We start from the raw sequence: 21946 nt of genomic DNA, 5'->3' as shown, positions 1-21946 counted from the left end.
TGGACTCATCTCTGGTGGGGGGAAGGGCGGCTAGCCGAAGTCATGTGACATCACCCTGATGTCCTCATCTGTCATGAATTAATCATTTATTCACGGCATTGGGGAAAAGGCAAGTGCCAGGTCCTTGGACATTGGAGTCCGTAACACTTAGGTTAGAATGGCACCTGAAGGCCCTCCACTACCCTTCTAGCAAACTCACCTCCTCCTGAGTCTCAGTCTTCATGCCTGAGAAGTGGGAGGTGGTCAGGAGAGAGCTGAGAAGTATATACTAAGCATCAAGTTTAGGGGTAGGGCTTGGGGTGCAGCAAGGATCAAGTAGGTATGATCTATTATGGCCCCTAATGATGGAAAACATTCTCACCAATCATCCCAGAAATTGGCATTTTGTGTCTGCTATGAAGAATGCTGTATCAGTTACTTTTCTTGTCATTATAACTAAACATTTGACAAGATGCAACTTAAGGGGGGGAGTGTTTATTTGAAGGATTCAGCCTATTATGGTGGGGAAGGGTTGGTGGCAGAATTATGAACCAGCTAATTACATTGTGTCTGTAATCAGGAAGAAGGCAGGGGACATACCTTCTCTTTCCTAAACATCTAGTCAATGCCTTCTGGGCACCATAGAGGGGCCTTAAGGTTTTATAACCTGACCCCATTCAGGTCCTTGGGGCACCTGCCTTAAACTTCTCCTTCCTCTTGGGATTTCCCTTCCTATGCCTTAAAAGTGGGGCCCTTCTCTTCACCCCGCTGATATCTCTCCACCCAGGCTGTGTCCAACCCCTTCCTCCTTAACACTCATCCAGATGTGCTGGTTAGAATATGAGGTGTTCTTCCCAAGGTTCATGGGCCGAAGGCCCCTGTTTCCGGGACCATCAGGGCTCCCTTCCAATCAAAGGGTTAACATACTGATATATTCACAATTTGATAACAATGTCGGGAGAAGTTAATAACCGGGGTGGGAAGACCTGGCTCATCGTACAGATGACTACAGACACAGCTTTGAGAGGAATACTGTGTCCTCGGCCCTCTCTCCTGTTGGGCTATTGCCGTGAGGTGGGTCCCTTTGTTGGTGCCTTGTGTTCTTTGCCATGATGCCCAGCTTACCACAGTGGGCCCAGGAGCATCGGAGCCTAGGTACCATGCTCTGAAACTTCAGAAATCATGAAGAAACAAAATCCTTATGTCTTAACTTTTCTTCTCAGTTCTCTGTCGCAGCGAGGCACAACCAAGACGCCAGCCAGCCCTGGCATCGTGTTAATTAGATATTTGTTTTTGTCTCCCTGTCTCTCTTGCACAGAGGTACCTTTTGTTCTAGCACGGTGCCAGCTCTCTGTAGGTACTTAATGAAGAGTTGAATGAATAGGGGAACAAACACAGAAGATGCCTATCCAATCGATGTGTTTGCATGGTGACTCCGGTTGACAGCTCTGTAGACTAAGCTTTTAATCCTAAGATTTTAAGAAAAATAAAACCAAACTCCTTCTCTTTCCTCCCCGATCCTTCACAGAGTCTGGCAGGCTCCCAGACTCTGAGAAGGTAGCTGGGCAAACCCTGCCCTCTCTGGATTTCAGAACTTGAGTTATGACTTCCAGACTGAACAGCATCATTCCTTTGTTTAACTGCTGTCCTGCTGAGGCCATTGCTCTGGTCTTTTGGAAGGAAATGGGTTTCACACGAGAAAATGTGGAGCTCATTAAAAGCACAATTGTGAAATTTCCTTCAGAAGAAAACTTGTCAGCCCCATCGCTTGAGACAGGAGCGGCTTGGTCTGAGTTTTAGGAGCTCTGAAGCCAGTGGCCATGCAGGATCCTCCCATCTTGCCTTCAGTCACCACCCCCTCTCCTCCTTCATTGACTTCTTGGAAATCAGCAGGCATATTTGGTATATCTCTGTCTCTTTTAATTAAAAAAAATTATTACTTCTTTGGTAAGAATGCATTTGGACCCTATTCACCATTTTCCCCAAACCCTCTAGATCTACCCGCTTCCCTCCTCACACAACTCATGTCCTTTGGACTTCCCCATCAAGTTCAGTCTGCACTGCTCTTATACTCTCGGGTGTGTGGCCATCCACTGGAGCCTGGTTGACCTACCAGGGCCCACATCCTTAACAAAAACTGCCTTTGTGTCTCCCAACAGCCCATCTTTGCCAGTAACTCTTTGGCTAGGGGTGGGACTTCCTGCCCACCTCAGCATGCCCTGCTGGGACTTTGTCTTGCGTGGGCTTGCATGGGTCTTGTGGGTTGTCACATCTGCTGTGAGTTTATATGTGTCGCCGCCCTGCTGTGTCCAAAAGACGCTTTCTTTGTCACCCATGGTCTCCAGCTCTTACACTCTTTCTGCCCTGTCTTCCTCAATTATCCCAGAGCCTTGGGAGGAGGGGGCGTGTTACCAGTGTGCCATTTGCTGCTTAGCATTCCAATCTCTCGTTCTTGTCACCTTGGAAACAAACAAACAAACGGAAGCCTTTAAATAGTGTTGTACAAACAAATAAAACTACCCACCAAAGGAATATTTCAATAGCAATGAGTCACCTATACCCTATACATTCCTCTATTTTTAGCCACTCACTCTCTGATGTTTAACATTGGTGACTTAGGTGTGGGTGGTTCCCAAACTCTTGTTTGACTCACCTAACATTTATTTGCAGATGGATTTCCCCAGTTCAGTATCAGTTGTAAGATTTCATTTCCTGGTTTGGTAGTACAGAAGTGGCCCCAAGCCTTCATCATACCTCCCATATCACCTGATCATTTCCTATACATGCCTTCCCGGGTCCCAAGGGGTTGGCTATAGAATGCCGTAGACATGGCAATAGATGAGATGGCCAATAGCATCTTCTACCTATTAAGGGCACTCCCGGGTAGCCCTGGGAGAATGAAGGATACAAGCCTCAGAGCTGGGTCACCTGTGTCTCTTTCAATGACACTTTGGATGCTCCAGTAGCCGATATCCAGCTGTGTCACTTTTCCACCCAGCCAATGGATGGCCTTGTTGACTATCACTACTGCATTGGAGGACATTTACAATGTCCGTTATTGTGTCAAGAGACAACTAGGGCGAGGTGTGGTGGTGCACACATGTCACCTCAGAAGGAAGGTGGTGGAAACAGACAGTTACCAAAAGTCTGAGGTCAGCCTGGTGTGTATACTAAGATACTGGATCAATGAAACAAATGAACAACGACCAACACACCAACCTTGAGGTTTCTAATCTAGCAGAAGAAGCACATCCCCTCACCTACAGTTGCTGTAGTGGCTGCCACTGCTAAGTAAACCTTATTAAGTGCCTGTTTTATTTGTTCGAAGTGTGAACTCAAAACCTTACACACATATACTCATTTCATCTGTGCAATCCTCCTGGGTCCTTTTTTTAAAAATCATTATCCCATTTCATGGATGGGGAAACAGACTGGGAAAGATTGAACAGCTGGGCAACGGGGGCTCCGAGAACTGGGTTTTGAATTGGCTTTGGGTAGGGTTTCATGCAGGAAGGTGAAAGGCAAGAACCATGTGCACTGATATTTTTATTCTGCAAGCAGATCAAAGCATCTGGCAGCTGCTGGAATCAAATTTCCAAAACTCCAATGACTGGTCTCATTGAGGGGACACAGGAATGCACCAGTATCTCAACCTCAGAAAGATGAAGTTTGTGGAAGAAAAAATCTTTTCGATAAAAGCCAGTGCTGCTTCAAGGTGGTGAAGCAGGCAGGTGTGTGTGTGTCCTGTTGACTTAACTTGCTCAGAAGCAGCCTCTTGTTAATCTGCTGAAATGCCTGAAATTCCCACCTTCAGCCAAGGTGCCAAAGGTGTCAGCAAGAATGTACAAGTGCTTGAGGTAAGTCGAGAGGAGTGGTGTGTGTGTGTGTGTGTGTGTGTGTGTGTGTGTGTGTGTAGCACATGTGTGCACATCTATGCATGAAGTCTGGATTAGAAGAGTGGTGTGTGTGTATCTGTGTGTGTGTGTATGTGTGTGTGTGTGTGTGTTCATCCACCCACATTTACATCCGGGTAAAATTTCCTGGGAGAACTGGAGCAGACTTAAGTTGGAGATGTTGTTGAAGGAAAAGTCTCTAATTCCCAAACAAAAACTGCTCCCTGCTGACTTTTCCCCCTAAGGGCTGTTTCCTCATCTGTGGAAAGATGGAAATGACCCCATCTGGGTATGGGTACCTTTGCCAGGGAGTGGCAAGTCTGTGGTTAGCTCAACACTGCACCTGACAGCTTAAGGATATCAGGTAGCCTTTCTCCCTTCCCCTACATTGAATCAACTCCTAAAACAAAGAGTTTCAAAGGAGCATGCATGGTTGGCTGGCCAAATGTGTAAACTGTAGACATTCTAGACTCTTGGCAAGTGCTTCTCTTTCAAGGGCGGTCGTTCTGCTTCCTGCGACAGTTTTCCCTGCTGGATGTCCCTGGGTTCCAGATAACTGTAAGGTGGGATAGTCACAGCCGGATACTTCCAAATGCAGTGGAAGTAATCCAGTTGGGTGGAGAACGTAAAGAGGGAGACATCTTGGCTGGAGGATGAGAAGATCCATGGAGCCATGAGGGGGTTCAAGGACTGATGCCTTCATCTGTCCCTCGTACTGCATCTTCCCCTGCCCATCCCCCTTCTCTGTTGGTTCTATTCATGGGGTTACATCTCACCTTACGGTGTGTATGGCTACCAGAAGCCCCAGGCTCCATCTAATGCTCCTAAAAAGTTTATGGAAACACAATCATCTTACCTCTGTCTTTCTGGGCTCAGCTCTCAGGAGTGTCTCTGAAACAAGCTCTCTTCAGAAGAAACTCTGTGAGCTGTGAGTCCTGTTGCTTGATAAACATCACAAATAGTGGTTGAAACCATGTAAACTTAGTGTCATGCACCCTGCCGGTCAGATGCTTGAAAACCAGGCTGGCAGGAACACACTCCTTCTGGATTCTGCCAGGGAGAACCGCACCTGCCCTCTGCCAGTTCCTGGAGGTATCTGCAGTCTTAGTTCTTGGACTTCCCTGTCCATGTCTCCCTCTATGTCCTGCCTCCTGCTTCTGCCATACAAGACATTTATGATGATGTTGGGACCCACAAGTAATCCTTTACGTTTTCTGTTTTGTGGTGGTCTCCTTTCCATTTTGGAAGACTTAACCACAGGTTCTGAGGACTAAGATGTGGATCTTTGGGAGAACTATCATCCTGCTCATGTCCCAGGGAACAAGATTCTGATTGGTGGGCGCAGAGTCTCAAGCTATGCTCTGGAATATCACCTAGACACAGAAGAGGAGTGGGGAAAGGACATGTAAGGATGGGACACTAAAGGTTACTGAGAGCTGGTGTGCACAGCAGAGCTCACAGGACAAACGATGCAGTTCTCAGGGATAATATCTGCTGGAGCTGTCTTATTTCTCCTAAAGATGGCCTAATTTCTTTTAGGCTTCAATGTATGGGCTTAACTAAAGTCACTGTGCTCTCTCTCTCTCTCTCTCTCTCTCTCTCTCTCTCTCTCTCTCTCTCTCTCTCTCTTTCTCTCTCTTTCTCTGTGTGTCTGTCTGTCTGTCTGTCTGTTTCTGTGTGTATGGGAGTCTTTGTCTGTCTATGTCTGTGGTTTGGGAGATAGAACTCAAGTATTCCCACATACTAAACAAATTATTTGCCACCAAGATATATACCATGCTTTAAAATAAATAAATGATAACTTGGGGAACTCATATGGAAGAATCAGGGGAAGGATTGAGAACCCCAAAGGTGATAGGTACCCCACAGGAAGACCGACAGAGTCAGCTAACCTGGACCCTTGGGGCTCTCAGAGACTGAACCATCAACCAAAGAGCACTAGACATCACCTCCCTCCCCATATATAGCAGATGTGCACTCTGTCTCCATGTGGGTCCCAAACAAGTGGAGCAGGGGCTATCCCTAAAGCTGTTTCCAGTCAGTGGAATTCATTTCTCCCAACTCGGCTATCTTGCTTAGCCTCAGAGGGGAAAGATGTGCCTAGCCATGCAGAGATATGATGTGCTAGAGAAGGGGGGTACTTAGAGGGGCCTCCACTCTCTTAGAGGAGAAGGGGACAGGCTTGGGGAAGGGACTGTGGGAGAGGTGACATCGACCTGCATGCAAAGTGACTACATTAAACTAAAGAAATAAATACATAGAAATGTTGGGGTCTCATCGACACCCAGGCTTCCTTGAAGTGATGATGCTCCTGACTCTCTCAACATGTTGAGTAGCTGGTTTTACAGGCAACAGCACCGAGTCTGGCTTGTGATGGGTTTATTTCACTGAATCATAATTGTGATGCACATTGCTTTTAAAGCAAGATGTCTGGAGCTGTAGGTGGGTCTTGGGATGAACTATCATGAGTACAGGATACAAAGCTAATCTTTCAGAACATGGAAAGGAACTTAATTCTCTGACTTCAGAGCAAGTCCCAGACATCTACTGCTCTTTGGGATGGGTGGGGGAAGAAGTTTTAGGATAATGGAAAACTACAAAATATATTTTGTCCCTGTCTCTTAAATCCCCCGAATTTAAGGGAAAACAATCTTCAAAAGAGTCATAAAGTACAGGCAGGGGGCAACTGGAGGGGACGCTTAGCTGAGATAAATTGCAATGTTCTCAACCCTGGGTTTTGAATCAACCCATGAGAGCTACAGTGTCCATGAGATGGTCACACATCTGTTGCCTGGGAAGAAGCAGATGCAAACCAAGGCTACTGAGGCCCGCCCTTGGCTGAGGCTCGGCAGTGTCCTGAGAGATGAAGGCTCTTGGGGCACACAGCGATGGTACTCAAGGAAGATCTAGGAATACTGATAGACCTCAGAGGGGAGAGGACGATTTATTATTGTCCTCTGTAGAGACACGTGGCTATTATTCCCCATTTTGGCCTCTCATGAGAGATTGTGAGAAGCAGGAAACTCAAGGAATGCAGAGCTGATGACTTGCCTTCAGGAACACACTGGATAGAATGGAATTAGGTTTCAACTCGGGGTATGAGTTCAAGACTTAGCACTGCTGAATGGGTATGAACTCTGCCCTGGAATGAGGTAATACTGAATTCAAATCTGAACTCAGAAATAATGGGGTTTTGTTGGCAGCCCAGACAGTCTAAACATTTTGGACCAAATAAAACCCTTACTGCCGGTTTAGAGATGAACCAAGTCACATGCTTCCTTTACACCTTGTTCAGTCAGGAGTCCTTGAGAATAGGCCATGTTTCAGCCAGGATTTCTCTAACTGAAAGTGATAAAAAAAAAAATCCACAGATGTTGTGCAAGAAAAAATCATGATTTATTGGAAATAGGTCACAAACAGTGAGATTTCAGGCCCAGCTGGATCCAGGAACTTAAATAATGCATCAAAGCTTAAACCCAGGGTCTCTATCTCTTGAACTCCATTTCCTCTATGTTGGGGTTGATCGTACTTAGTCTGTTTTGTTTCAACATGCCTCCCAGGACTGTGGATATGAGCCATCTCTTCTCTATAGCAACACTGAATAGAGAACTTTCTTAAGAGCTCTAGTCAAGTCTTGACTAATTTGCCCAAGATGGTCACATGTCTAATCCACACTTGAACTTGGTAGCCAGAAGGTTGTGTCTACTTTGTATCAGCTGTCCAGATCCCCATCATATCTCTGTGTTAAAATTTCAGACTCATGGGATTACAGAGGACCTACCTGAACCGAATGGGGAACAGAGTCTTCTAGAAGAACCACTAAAGGTAACTGTAAGGAGAAGATGTTGGGGTGGACAGTAAACAAGGCCAACCACTGTGGCGTTCAAGGTGACTGTTAATAAGTCCATGACTGCATTGTCGGTGGTATCAATATAGTGGGGGACAGGTTGGTCTAACAGAAGGAAGGAGGACCAATTGCTCCACCTTCCCTATCACAGACCTCCAGGTTGTTTACAGAACAAGAGAGTATGGATAAATCCTTTGATTGCCCAAGCCAGAACTTCCTAAGCCTCCCTAGGCCAGCCAGTTCCCAGAAATAGATGGCTAGCTTGGTGAAGTTCTTTATACCAGCTTATCAAAATATATTGCTTGGCTAATTTCCACAGATTCTGAAGGTCGATTTCCAAAACTGATATGACTCTCCCTTCCCAGTGCCAACTCTCTGGTCACAAACGCCACTGTCTTGGGGACACCTCAATCATCTCGTCCCCAGTACTTTCTTCCAGCCTCCTCACCTGGTTTTATGGTCCATCCACCAGAGCTCAGCTTTCCGGGGGTTGGTGGCAGGCAAAGAAGCTTTGTGACTCTTGCCGCGCCACCAAATCATCTGAGCCCCAAGTTACATCATGTTCCGGTTCAGATTACTTCTCTTTGATTTAACAAAATTAATTTTAAAAAGGAATGCTCTATCTCTACCACACAAGGAAAGCCAGAGTTGATTGCCATAAATAAAAAATGAGAACACAATTAAGAGTAGAGCACAATGTCATTAAGTCCCAGCTGGACTCCAGCTCTGCCCAGGGCCCAGCCACTGACTACGCTCCTTGGCCACAGAAAGAGTAGTACTGCTGGTTGGAACATTGTGGAGAACAGGCCTACTGATTTCCCGAAACAGCAGTAAGAGTAGAAGGCTAGGAAGGAAAATGCCTTTGGCATTTCCACAACGTGTCCATATCACCGTGAAGACCACTTCAACTGCTGTCTCCCCTGAGGGCCAGCTGCCTCCTCTCTGCCCTCCCTGTTGTTCAGTGTCTTGTGCTCTTAACCAGGGTTCTCCACCTTTAACCTTCCTTATCTCAGCTGGAGTGAAGACCCAGGGCACACGTCCATCCAGGCCGAGTTTGCTTTGGCCCCACCCACAGAGGTCAGTGAAGACAACTGGGCTGTCAGTGCCCTGGACGGTGGCAGATGGGTATTGTAACTTCGAGGAAAGAGAGAATGAGAGGTATCTCCCTTGACCTGGTGAAATCCACAATGACTGTTGGGAAATGGGACCTTGGAGGTGACCAGGTCTTGAGAGTGAGCCTTCAAGAATAGGGTTAGTGAACCATCTTGTAATAGTTAACCATAAATAAGGCCCCAAGGAGGACCTTGGCCGTCCACCACAATCTACCACTGATGAAGAACCATCCATGAACCATGATAGGCAGGGGACATGGTCGGATTTCTAAGACCTCAGAATTGTAAGCAGTATGTTTCTGTGTATGAGCCCTCAGCCCAAAGTGTCTTTTGACACACGGCAGTCCAAAAAAAAAATATGGCCTTCGACCGGAACCCATGGAGGCAGGGTCTTCAGTCTCCTTCTACTTACAATCTCCTTTCTCCATGTCAGTGACTGGCATTGGCTGTGAGGCCTCGGTTTCTCGTCGTGTAGGATCCCCTATGGGACTCCTTTGCCTGGCTGGTTTGGGCTTCTTCTTGAAATGCAGACTGAGCCAGTTAACAAAGGTTGTATCCCATTCACGGATTGCCTCATGAGAGCCACCCGTACCAGCTCTTTGGATTCTATTTAGAATTTACTTAGATTTTAGAATGCCAATCATTAGACATACTGGGGGGAATGGGAGGAATGACTTTGAAACCCACGTTTTAGGACAGTAGTCAAAGGTTTGCAGACCCATTAAACTACAGCGGTACCCTGTAGCAAGGCACCTGTGGACAGTTGTAAGACTTTGGAGAGAGGTCCCTCACTAAAGGGGCCAGCGAGGAAATGGGACTCCCCAGGAACCGCTAACTCACACTGAATGGAATCTTTGTGACTTTGCTCTGGTACCACGGCCCCACCTGACACTCAGAACTTTCAGAGTCAGGGAGCTGGCTCGGTCAGCCATGAATCAGAAGAGTAAAGTACACGGAGGGCCGTGGCACAAGGGCCCTCAACAAGGGTAAGGCCCTTGGTGAACAGAGCCTTTCCTTTAGACTGATTTCAAAGGAACAAGAAGCTGGCAGCCCTCTGGGCAGCCCTTTCGTGGTCTTGGTGCTCCTGAGGTGGGGGTGTGGTTGCTTTGGGCTGGGCAGGGGGTTTCAAGTGTGAGTCTAAGTGTAAGTGAGCAGTGTGCAGAGGGTGGCCTTCAAGCAGCTGTTGGGACCTTCACCCCATCCACCCACAGGGAGTTCAGCGTCCCGGCCTCTCTCTAGCCCTGGGTGAGCCTGGGGCAAATGTGCCTCTGGTCAGCTCCCCCCTGCGCTTGGAAAGCGACCCCCGTGAGCACCAGGTTCAAAGGCCCGGCGCCGCAGTTCCAGCCCCTCGGAGGGGCGGGGAGGCGAAGGGGGTGGTGCGGGAGCCAGAAAAGCCCGAGCCACAGCCGGCCAGCCCTGCGCAGGGATGGGCAGCTCGCTCTGAAAGTTCGTGACCGCCTCAGCCAACTAACTCTGAGCCCTGGGACGCGCAGTTCAGGCAGCGGCAGGACTCGAAAGCTGTACCCAGTCTCACTATCCTTTTGCGGTCACAAGCGGCCACCCTCCAGGCCCGGTGCTCCCGCGCCTGATCGGGGTTCATGGAGCTGGGGCTGTGGCTCCTTCTCGGGCTCACAGTGACCTCCGCTGCAGGTAAGCAGGAGGGGCGGGGCGGCGCGCCTCTCCACGCGGGAGTGCACACAAAAGGAAGCCAGGCGCGGGTCTGTGTTGCGGGGAAGCTAATGAAGTCTGGCTTTGCAACCTGAAGTCGCCCAGGGGCGGGTAGAGGGGCCTGAAGACAGAAAGATAACTTCCACTGAGTCTGGGAGTTTTCAGTTTGGGAGGCTTTCTTTGGGCACTTTTCAGAGACTATACAAAATCGAGTTTCACCCAGTGAAGAGCAAACAGCTTTCAGCAAACAGCTTTTCAGCAAACTTCTCAGGGACTGAAATAACTCTCAAGTTTTTACTGAGTGCGCATGGAGCTTTGTAAACGTTTTAAGGCATTTGGCTTAGTTTGGAGATTTAGGGGGAAATGCAACCAGTCTCCAGACATTGCAGAAGTTTGGTTGAATCTCATTCTGGTTTGGGGGGCGGGGTAGTAGGTGCCAAGAACTCTCTGTCAGCAGCTCAGGAGCCCTTCAATCCTCCTCCTGCACGATTTGTGCCTTGCCCCCAGCCTGGGGGCTCTGGCAGAGCCAGTGTGTCCCAGGGACTCCCTGAAGCTGGATCAGAAAGGGACTGTGAGGAAACTGTGGCTGGCCCTCACGAGAGCATTGTGTCCCCAACAGCTGCACTGCCTGCACAGCCTGGAAGTGCTGGGCAGGAGCGGGGACCAGGCAGGTCTGGGGACCAGGAGGAAAAGAGGGTGCCTGCACACCACCGACCTCGGCGCTGCACGTGCTTCACATATAAGGACAAGGAGTGTGTCTACTACTGCCACCTGGACATCATCTGGATCAACACTCCTGAGTGAGTTGGCCTGGGGGTTGGGGGAGGAGTGTGGCTCTGGGCCAGGTCTGAGGCGTCAGGGTTTTTGCAGCCCACCTCATTCAAACCCCTGAATCTGCCACAGTGCAGAGTTCAGCTCTTGCAGTGGCTCCCGGCAGCGTGAGTCCTATCACGGGCCAAGACCAACCCACCTCCCCTCTGAGAACCTAGCCCTGAAGGAACTCAGTGCTGGATTTGAGATGTGGTGGGGAGTGGCTTTAGAAGCTCACAGAGTTCTATGCTCCTACCCTAGAGGCTCATTGGGCTGAGCCTTGCTCCCAACCCTCTTTGGAATCCAGTGAGAGCAGCTTTGGGGTGGAGGGAGGGTAGGAAGGTAGGTTTGGCAGACCCAGATGGCATCCATCACATGAAACGGCTTCTTCCATTCTTTCCCATCTTGGATGCCAAGCCAGATTGATACTTGTGGCTTATATGGCTGCCACTCCCTAGGGCTGAGCCCACTGTTTAAGCCATGACCCCATTGGGCCTTGCTGTTCAGCCTTAAAATCTCTCACAAATTCTAGTAACAGGTGCTGATATAGCAAAGTGTCTCTGGGTATCACCTTTGATAAGGAGCACCTTCCCTTGGGGGCATAGAGAAGGTTCCACTGTCTTATCTTCCATTCAATTCCCACTGGACCTCTGGGGTCCCCTCTGTGCTGAGACATGACTTGTAAGCAGCTATAGGGCATGACCTTGTGGTCACCATCTCACAGGTTGTCTCTTGGATCTCTCGAATCTTGGTTTAGACGTCGCTAAACTCAGTCCCTTGGGTATTCTCTGCATTTCTAGGGGCATCCACTTGAACTTGCCTAGGTATCTTTGTCTGGGAGCTTGGAGATGGCTCAGCACAACCCCTCAGCCTGGATCGGCAGCTAATTATCCTCCTTCATGGTTTCCTTTCTCTGGAAACCCATTGGTGTCAGAGTGCTCTGGGTCATGGCTTTGAAGAGTTACTCACCCACCTAGACATCTCAGTAATAAAGCACACAGGACAGGGGGTACTTTGAGGGTCTAGTGTCTTCTGAATCTGTTGACAAGACCCCTAACCATATCCAGGTAGGTCTGAAATCTTCCCAAGTGCGTAGAGTGGCAAGCAGAGCTGATTCCACTGATGAGCCATCCAGACTCCTGCACAGGTCCTGGGCTTAGGTAGACCCTGGGTTTCTTTAATGGTGGCTGCTACTGTCCTGAAGCTTTGTAGACCCTTACTGAGTCAAGAGCTTCCTGGGACTCCTCAGTTCTGTAGATGATCCCAATGGAGCCATTTACTTCCCAGCTCTGTCTGATGAGACCCTTGTACAAACTGTCAACCACAGTGGGGAGACAGGAGGGTTACAGGGGTGAGTATTGGGTGGCCATGGATTGGTGTCTCTTCTCAGAGTCTCAAGTTCATCTCTTCTTAGAACCATCACCACGCTGACTGCTGCCCTTGATTTCTAATCATTTAGACACCATTGTGATCCCACAAATGAGCATTCCAGAAAGGGGAACCTGGGCAGTCAAGAGGCCCTGGGTCCTGGTCTTGGCTAGAATCCCACGCTGTAAGTTTAGGAGAAGAGAAGAAACTCAGCAGGAAGGGACAGAGTGGAGTCAGGAATTAGAAACTACTTTAGGTCTCTACTTGTCCTCCAGTGTTCTGAGCACTGCTTGGGCAGGAATTGAGTATCTGGGACATGTCCTAGAGGCTCCATAAACACCCAGAGATATTTGAGGTCCTGTGTTGGAATTTTGAGCTGTCTTGAGAGGTGTAAAAGGATCATCTGCTTTTTCTGGGATAGCCACCTGGAGGAGTTTCTCCTAGTGTCTGGTCCATGTCTTTCTCTCTTCTCCTACCTTGCTTTACTCTACCCAGTGGGAGGGGAGGGGTGTATCGAGTGTCCCCATGCTCCATTCAACTGCTTGGGAAATGAAAGTGATAGTTGCCAGACTTTGAGTTCAGACAAGATAAGTTAGCAGAGAGATGTATCCTGGCCTTACTTTCTTACTTTCTCTGTAAACACACACACACACACACACACACACACACACACACACACACACACCGTTCAGTTCATCCTCTTCCTCCTCTCCTTCCTTCCCTTAAGTAGACCATTTGATATCTTTAAAATATTGGGAACAAGGTTGCAATGAGAGAAAATGAGCTCTGGAGGCCTCCAGTAGAATAGAAGAACCTGAAACGGTATTGCCTAGCTCACAAGGTCTACATCACCCCTCCTCCCCCGCCCGTCTCAACCCCTCCTCTCCCTCTCTCTCACATAATTTCTGTACTAAAGGGGCCTAGTATTCTCACTCCCCAAGTATCCTCACTAGGCTGTGACTACTGCTGGTCCCTGTGTCTGGGTGCTCAGATTGAGGGAGGAGCCTTGAGCCTTGAGCCTTGATCCTAAACCAAGAACCTTGAACTTGGGGAGTTTCTGCCTTTTCATGATGCTCCCCTTCCTGTCCAATTGGTTTCATAGAGATCAAGTCCACTGTCTGGCTTTGTCTTTAAAGGACACTTATGTGGACCTTCTGAAGGTCGTGCTGAGTGGGCTTGGTTCTACATCCGAGGCTCTGAAGGAGTGATGTTGGAAGTTACCATCAAGCCTCAACCTTGTCCTCATGGGAAGTTAACAACCCTTTAGGTTCAAGAGACCTTTATGCTCCCAAGACTCTCCTACACAGAAGCTCCAAGATTCTGTGGCTCCTCCAGGTCTGTCATACCCTGAGCTATTAGACTCTACGCATACACTCAGTGTGCTATAGATGGTCCATTGATGTTGGCTGACTTTTGGTTAAGCTCTGAACCTGGTTTTGCTTTCCCACTTTAACTTTTGCCATGGCTCTAGTGTGAAGGGCATTCTCGCTCTCAGGAGGCCTCTTTGTCTAGAATGGGTAGCCCTTTTCAGAGACCCTGCACTTTACTGCACTGTGGAGGTCCATATCTCCCCAGGTGCCTCACCCATAACTTTCCTCATGGTCTCAAACAAAGCCTATAGACCCAAAGGTCCACACTTGACCTTTACCAGTTGGACTTCTTAGCATCTGAGGTCACAACTGACAGATGGCACAGTTTTTCCTAAAACTTGCCTCAGCCATGCGAGGAACCCCACTTCCCACAACTTACAGACAAATTCCCACACTGCCAACACAAACAGAAACAAATCCAAACCAAGGAAAACCCATTCCTTCTAGTCCTGGAAAATTCACAAAGCCTAAGACAGTGAATGGGGAGGTAGTGCATGGGATGTCATGTCTGTACACACTTGAGTGGGGAGGTAGTGCATGGGATGTCATGTGTGTACACACTTGAGTGAAGAGGTAGTGCATGGGATGTCATGTCTGTACACACTTGAGTGGGGAGGTGGTGCATAAGATGCCATGTGTGTACACACTTGAGTGGAGAGGTGGGGCAAAGGATGTCATGTGTGTACACACTTGAGTGAAGAGGTAGTGCATGGGATGTCATGTCTGTACACACTTGAGTGGGGAGGTGGTGCATAAGATGTCATGTGTGTACACACTTGAGTGGAGAGGTGGTGCATGGGATGCCATGTGTGTACACACTTGAGTGAAGAGGTAGTGCATGGGATGTCATGTGTGCATACACTTGGGTGGGGAGGTAGTACATGGGATGTCATGTGTGTACACACTTGAGTGGAGAGGTAGTACATGGGATGTCATGTGTGTACATACTTGAGTGGAGAGGTGGTGCATGGGATGTCATATGTGTACATGCTTGAGTGGGAAGGTAGTGTGTGGGATGTTATATGTGTACATACTCACATGCTTGGGGCTGTGTCCTACCTTCAAGGCAGGTGGGGATTGTACCACTGGAGTCCACCAGAAAGACAGAAGCAATAGAGTGTGTTTGTACAACCTCTCGGATATAGATACTGCAATGTGATCACAGCCAAAGGCCATGAATCAGAATTCTGTCTTTGCAAGGGTCTTGAAGGCTGCCAACTCGCTCGATGAAGGCCATCTAGGTTGTAGGAGGCAATCTGCTTTGCTCAGAGGATACTACATATGTGGTAATGACATCTGAAAAAGATCCTTACAGCTGCTTCTAAGTTGGTGTTTGACTGGGCACTGAAACAAAATTAACCCTCTTGGGACATTGAGTCCACATGCCCCACAGAGAAAGTCCCTTCTGAGGTAGGTGGATTGGAAATAGTTAGTTCTGAAATAGCAACAGAGCAAGCAGGGCACCCAGCAAAGAGCCTGATGTGTGCTTTCTTCCCCACTGCTGTACCAGGGGACCCGACATCTGTTAGTCCCTTAGGGACATCTGAGGGAGCCACTGTGATGCTGGGATAGCGACCGTGTTTCCCAAACAAAACATGAGCCACATGGCTGACAAGCAGGAATGTATTTATGGAAAGAGCGGGGCGAGACACTGAATCGTGACTGTGGTATGGTGGGGAGAGCGGAGCTATCTTCCCTCTCTGCTTGACCTTGAGTTCGGACCATGCTCTCTGTGTGGCAGGAGGTGCCATCCACTCCCTGCTTCCCCTCTGTAGGGCACAGATTCTGGTGCACGTGTGGGGCAGTGACAGGGGGGTGTCCCTGAGTTTCTTCAACTGACACCTCCTAAGGACGTCCAGCCTGCTGCCCAACCTTCGCCAAAGCATGCCACGCTGACTTAATCCCGCAGGAATGACATTTGTTTTGCGTTTTTTCTTTCCCCAAAAGAAGAAAAGAGTAGACTGATAATGATAATAATTAACACAACATTTGAACTTGCATTTTAATGTCTTTTACTGCAGAAAGGCACAAGTTGTGCTTTCAGCATCTGTGATCTTCAAGAAAGGCCTTTTAGCAGGTTTCAGAGAGCAGCTGCCCAACTGTTACAAGATCCCAATGGAATTTAGGGGTCGGGGGTCCTGGCTTCCTGCAGGCTAGAGCCAGCTCTGCACCCATCGTGGCATTTCGGGATACCAATAAAAGTCACCCTGTTCTGTGAGCCAGCCCTTGGTGGGACCATGTCTGTTGTTGCCTTTGAGGCAGAAAAGACAGTCTTTGTGGCCATCCTCGTGTTGGGAACAGGTCATGAGTGACTGACGGGTCCACAGTGACAATGTGGATTGGTCACGCAACCCTTTGTGAGAGCTGTACAGCTCTGATTGTGGTGTATGCATGTGTGTGTCCTCCACAGTGTTCAGGAGGCTGAGTCCTTTGCCTGGGGTTGGAGAAACCCTCAGCTCAGTAGTACGGTTTCTGGAGCTTCCCTCTCAGGTTCCCCCTGTCTATCTTTTCTAGCACAGGCCTCCATGCTGTGTTGAAACTAACTCCTGCATCCATTCACTTGACATTGTGTGTGTGTGTGTGTGTGTGTGTGTGTGTGTGTGTGTGTGTGTGTGTTCTCACATGGGTATGGTTACATGTGTGACTATGGTTGGAGGCCAGAGGTCGGCATCCTCAGTCATTCTGCACCTTAGTTTTAGAGACGGGGTTTCTCACTGGGGTCTGGGACTCATGGATTCAGTAGGATTGACTACCCAGAACATCCCAGGGACGCCCCCGTCTTGTCTCCTTAATGCTGAGATTGAACACACCACCGCATCCAGCTTTTCACGCCAGTGCTTGAGATCTAGACTCAGGTCTTCGTGTATGCGCGGCTTCACTGACAGGGCCATCTCCCCAGCCCCAGAAACATCTTTGTGGATACCATGTCTTCATAGCAGTGGGGTGGGCTCTGGGACATAGTTCTTATCTCTGCCCACTTCTGTTCTTTACATGGGTGATGTCCATTCCTATACACAACTCTTTGGAATAACACATCTGCCCCTTTGCAGGATTAGTTTTATAGACAAAAAGAAACACACAAGCAAACTCACAAACTCCATAGTGTGCCTACATTTTATTCCGGAAGCTTAGGGTTGACTTGATGAGAGGAACATGACTCTGTTAGCCTTCAAGAGATGTGGGTGAGCCCTTGTGTGTGAGCCTGGCATACTGGCAGGTTTAGTTTGATGGCAGAGATGCTGGGATAGACAGGTGGGTCTGAGGGATTCACAGCCCATTGGCTCTGTCCTCTGAGTGGGAGTTTTCTTTTTCTGACTGTTGCTTCACACTCCGCCCTTCCTTAAGTCCATGCCCTCACAGGCCGCTCACTGCCTGGTGTGATCACAAAGAGAGATGGATTTGCTTAAACCCATCCTCCTTTGCTGTCCAGAGTCTCATAGCATCTAGAGAGAGAGGGGCCCTGGGGTTCCCTCATGCGAATTTTCACAACCAGGGGAAGAAGACCCATGTGTCATTATAGAGCCTAAACTCTAGGGTCACATCTTCTTGTTAGAGATTACACTTCGAAGAAGTCTCTCTATGGGTCTGAGTTCTCTGTGTGCCTGTAGGAGAGTGAAAATTCTGTGAAGGTAACTGGGAGAAATATCTGGTCAACATAGTGCTTTGGAGTGGTCACCTGCAAGGCCTTGAAGATGTAGCCATCACAATCCAGGACTATTTCCCATCCCTTGCTCGGAAGACATCAGTGACTACAGAATTCCTTCTAAAGTTGACTTCTTGGTCTCTCTCTTGGCCAGGAGGACCCATAAGCAAGTGCCTACCCTCTGTCCCTCTCAGACGCGTAGCATTTCCGGATGCTGTCTTTTCTGTCTACTGGTGTCCAGTTAACATAAAGGTTTCCAGACCTTGGGGAAAGGTGTGTCTGGCTGTCCCAGTGGCTGATAAGTAGCTAGATAAAGCCACCTGTGTCCAAAGGTTGTTGCAGGTGGGGGTGGGATTTTTGTCCCGCCCTCTTCTCTTACTTCCTGTTGCTTCTCTTTGTTCTTGGTAAATAATCAGAAGGCTTGGGGACTGGGTCATGGTGCTCCCTGAGATCCCTGATGTCGGTCTGGTGCTCCCTGAGGTCCTGGCACAGGCTCCCTTGGCACAGTACGCAGCACCCACCCATTTCAGGGTGAGGTAAGAGCTCTGTTTGGACTCTCTCTGTTAAATCTCATGGAGAGTTGAAAGGAAGGTATGGCCTGCCTTCTTGCCTGGGAGAGTCTAGTGGAGTCCAAGAAAGGGATTTGCAGCTGACAAGTCCTGGGGTTCAGAGCTTCCTACCTCATCTCAGTCCAGATCCAGGCCCCGAAGTGGTACAGGAGACAGAGTTGCCAGCATTAATGCAGAAGAGGCTGTGATCGTGGGCTGCCGAGAAAGAACTGTATGGTACGCTTTCAAGAAGGACGCTGGCCAGATGCAGTGATGTCAAGTTCACAGTTCTGACTGTTCCCAGTCTGCCTCTTGAGCTTGGGTTTTTCCATGTACCTGTTTCCACGTCCTCCTTGGGAGTCTAACACCGTACTCGTCAGCTTTGAATTTGATTAACTTAGTTCTTAGAATATTTGGCAGGAATACATTTTACTTGAGAGCCTTGGGGTCCAACTTCAGAGTAGGTTTGAAGGTCATCCCCAAGAGGCGACTTTCCCCCGGACTTCCCACTGGCCAAAGGCCCCCAGAGTCAAGGAGGAAGAGAGATCTTGCCTGGGAGCAGAGTCAGCCTAGGCTGGAATGCAGCTGAACCCTGCCTGAGGCTCAGCCGCAGCTTGATTCGAAGCAAGAGCGCTTGGTAAGAAAAGGTTGTGACCTTGCATGACCCCAAGGGGGCATTTGGGTTTCCGCTAGATGAAAGGGGTGTTGCAGTTAGGAACTTGGCCTTAAATCTGAAGGCCTTTGCAAGTCCCTGACATCTCTGGTGTGGTTTATTCCTACAAGAATTTAAAACAAAGGAAGCTGGGAGGTAAACAATGTTTCCTTAAGGAGGCTCCCTGGCCATGTCTGGAACCGGACTGACTTCAACATTCCAGCTCTCAGTCCCGAGCTGCACCCTTGGTGTCTCAGGATGTCTGCTGGGGAGCTGTTAGAGAGTCCAGCCCGAGCCGGAGGAGACCCTGTTTAGCCACTCCTCAGCTTTCCAGTAGTCCCATGTCGCATGAGGGAAATGGCCTGCTGTTTTTCTCTGTTAGGACAGCAGCACCGAACATGAGGAACGCAAACGTACAAAAATCCACACGTGCACGTCTGCCCCTCAACTGCTCGCAAAGGGAAAACCGACCTGCAGAATGGCTGGTCGTGGCGGATAACGGGTTGATTGTCTCCGCACAGTACAGGAGGCTAAATTCCCAGCAGCCCACAGGTCTCCCTAGCATAAAGCGACAGGACAGGACCATGCTGTTGCATCCTCCTCAGCCCTGGTACAGAGTCTTAGAGCCAAGAGCTCTTGAACAACTCGGCAGCACTCAGCCTGGCCTTCTTTTGTGGCCTTGTGAGGCAGACTTAGCAGGAGGCTCTAGTAAACAGCGACAGAGCTCCACATCCTGACCCACTAAGTCAAAAACCAGAAACAGATTTGGTTCTTGAGTCTCTTAGAAAGGCCCAGAGACAGGGGTGGCCAGAGGGACAAAAGGCCTATGGTAGACGTGGGAAAGGAAATTGCTTAGCTGAAAGTTCGAAGCCACTAACTTGAGGATACAGAACTGACTTCCATGTGTCTCTCGTGAAACAGAATGGAGGCTGAAGACCAAGGTGCTTCTTAGGACAGAGGCACCAACACCTTAGCACGGGAAGGCAAGGTATTTTCATAAAGTTGGAATGAGGGAAAAAGTCTATACCTGCACAATACGAACAGCTTAAGTGCTGGCCTTGTACCTGCCCGATTCTTGCCGTTTCCCTACCTGACTTCTCACGGGAGGACAAAGCCTGACTCTCTAACAGAAACCAAGTGTTTCAGTTTTGAGCGAAGCCTTGCATTTCCCAGCACTGTCAAAATGGCACCGCACAAGGCCACATGCAAGGTGTTGTCATCAGTGTGATGACATTTGATCAAGCCAAGTCACCAAGACCTTGTGTGTCCTGAAAAGGAGCCAGGCAGGCCTCATTCACATCCTGCAGGTAATTTAAAGAGGCATGTGATAGCGTCGGCATCTTGAAAACCCCCTCGATGGGGACCCTCTCCCTCCAATCCCTGCTCTGATCTGCCTCTCTGGGCTCCACGTCTGGCAGCTCTTTGAGCCCCATCTGTCCGCAGCTTTGCATAAAGTTGTAATGAAGCCAGGTCAGAGAGACGCGGCTTCTCAGGCCTATATCTGACTTGGAGTTCGTCAGGGTCATGTGGGGCTGGAGAGAGAAATTCTAGCTCCTTTGATGCCTTCTGTGGCACAGCAGAGGGGAAGCTACCCACTCCCAAGGGCTCTTTAGATGTCCCGTTTTCTCCATTATTTCTCTTAACTTTTCAGGGGTGAACAGAGCCGTTAACTCTTAAGCTTCCTCATAAACATGCCAGAACATTTCCTACCATCCTCTGTTCCTCTGACCCCTGTGTGAGGAAGAGCAGGCGGCTTCTGTGTTCCAGGGAGCTAGGAGACCATGGTTAATGTGGCTTTTGGGTTTTATGGGAGTTTTGCTTGTTTGTTAGTTGGGTAAAGCTTTCCAAATACAGTTGGTGAGATCCTGGGCACCTCTCGGACTGTTGAGATTCCTGCTGGGTTGTGGTGTTCTTGTCAGAGCCGTGTTCTGGGGGCTTTCTCTGGGGATTGAGCAGTTGATGGTGCTCGTGTGGTGGGGAGGGTTCTTGAAAGATTCCAGGTGGGGTGTGAGGTTAGGCGACCTTTACAATTAGTCAAGCAATCTTCCACTTGTCAGGTCCTCCAATGGGGAAGAAACGCACCCAGGACCTCAGACAGTCATCAGTTTGGCTGGAGCTTGGGGTGTCCCTACGGATTGGTCCCTCCAGTCTCGTCCTTGCAACCTGCTCTGATTAGCATGACATATGTGTGGCCACAGTGGTTACGATGAGATGGAGATCCTACACTCGGAGTTCTCCTAGGGAGGCAGACTCTTACCACTAACTGTTTGCTTCATGGTCACTATAGCAACCATCCAAAACAACCTGAGACGATTAATACTGCCAACTTGATGGTCTAGAACCACCTTGTCCAGTTGAGAATGCTGTTCTTGCACACTCGTGAGGGAGATTACAGATTGGGTTAAGCGAGGTGTGTAGACTCTCCCTAAATGTGGGGTCCTGGATTGGATAAAAAAGCAAAGCATCAGCAGAGAACCAACAGATGTGATGTGCCAGCTGCCGCATGCTCCTGCTTGCCGTGCCTTCTGCGCTGAGAGAGACCACGTCCCCAAACTGAGCTGAGCGACAGTCTCATTCCGTAAGTTGCTCCAGCTGGCTATTTGATCACAGCAAGGAGGAGAAGAGTTACCAACACAAGGAGGAAGGATTTCTTCTGTTCACAGTGTCAGAGGGCGTGCTTGGCATTGTAGAGGGGGAAGACATGGTAGAGCACAGCAGATCATGTCCTAGCAACCAGGAAGCAGAGACAGAGAATAGGAAGGGGTCAGAGTGAGACACACCTCTCTTCAGTGACCTCCTCCACCTCCTCCTTGTCCTCTTCCACTGTGTCCTCCTCCTCCCCATCCTCCTCCCCATCTTTCTCCTCCTCCTTCTCCTTCTCCTTCTCCTCTCTGTCCTCTTTCTTTCCAACCTCTTCCCCATCCTCCTCCTCCCCATCCTCCTCCCCTCTTCCTCCTCCTCCTCCCTCCCCCACCTCCCATCTTTTCCACCTCCTCCTTCTCCTTCTCTTCCCATCCTCCTCCCCCATCCTTTCTCCTCCTCCTTCTCCTCTTCTC

The 21946-nt window shown here is 49.1% G+C and overlaps 1 protein-coding gene across 1 annotated transcript; it reads left to right on the top strand.

Moving 5' to 3' along the window:
• The first annotated feature begins 9995 nt into the window (after nucleotides 1–9995).
• Edn3 (endothelin 3) lies at nucleotides 9996–16265 on the top strand. The gene is made up of 3 exons (XM_032904680.1): nucleotides 9996–10481; nucleotides 11119–11299; nucleotides 16069–16265. Exons 1-3 carry the CDS (start codon nucleotides 10430–10432, stop codon nucleotides 16202–16204), a joined length of 369 nt encoding a protein of 122 aa, XP_032760571.1. The 5' UTR covers nucleotides 9996–10429; the 3' UTR covers nucleotides 16205–16265.
• Nucleotides 16266–21946: the final 5681 nt, after the last annotated feature.

The sequence above is a fragment of the Rattus rattus genome, chromosome 5, assembly GCF_011064425.1.
Source record: "Rattus rattus isolate New Zealand chromosome 5, Rrattus_CSIRO_v1, whole genome shotgun sequence".
NCBI lineage: Eukaryota > Metazoa > Chordata > Mammalia > Rodentia > Muridae > Rattus > Rattus rattus.
The sequence above is the reverse complement of the archived record's forward strand: the minus strand, read 5'-3'. Positions and strand labels throughout refer to the sequence as shown.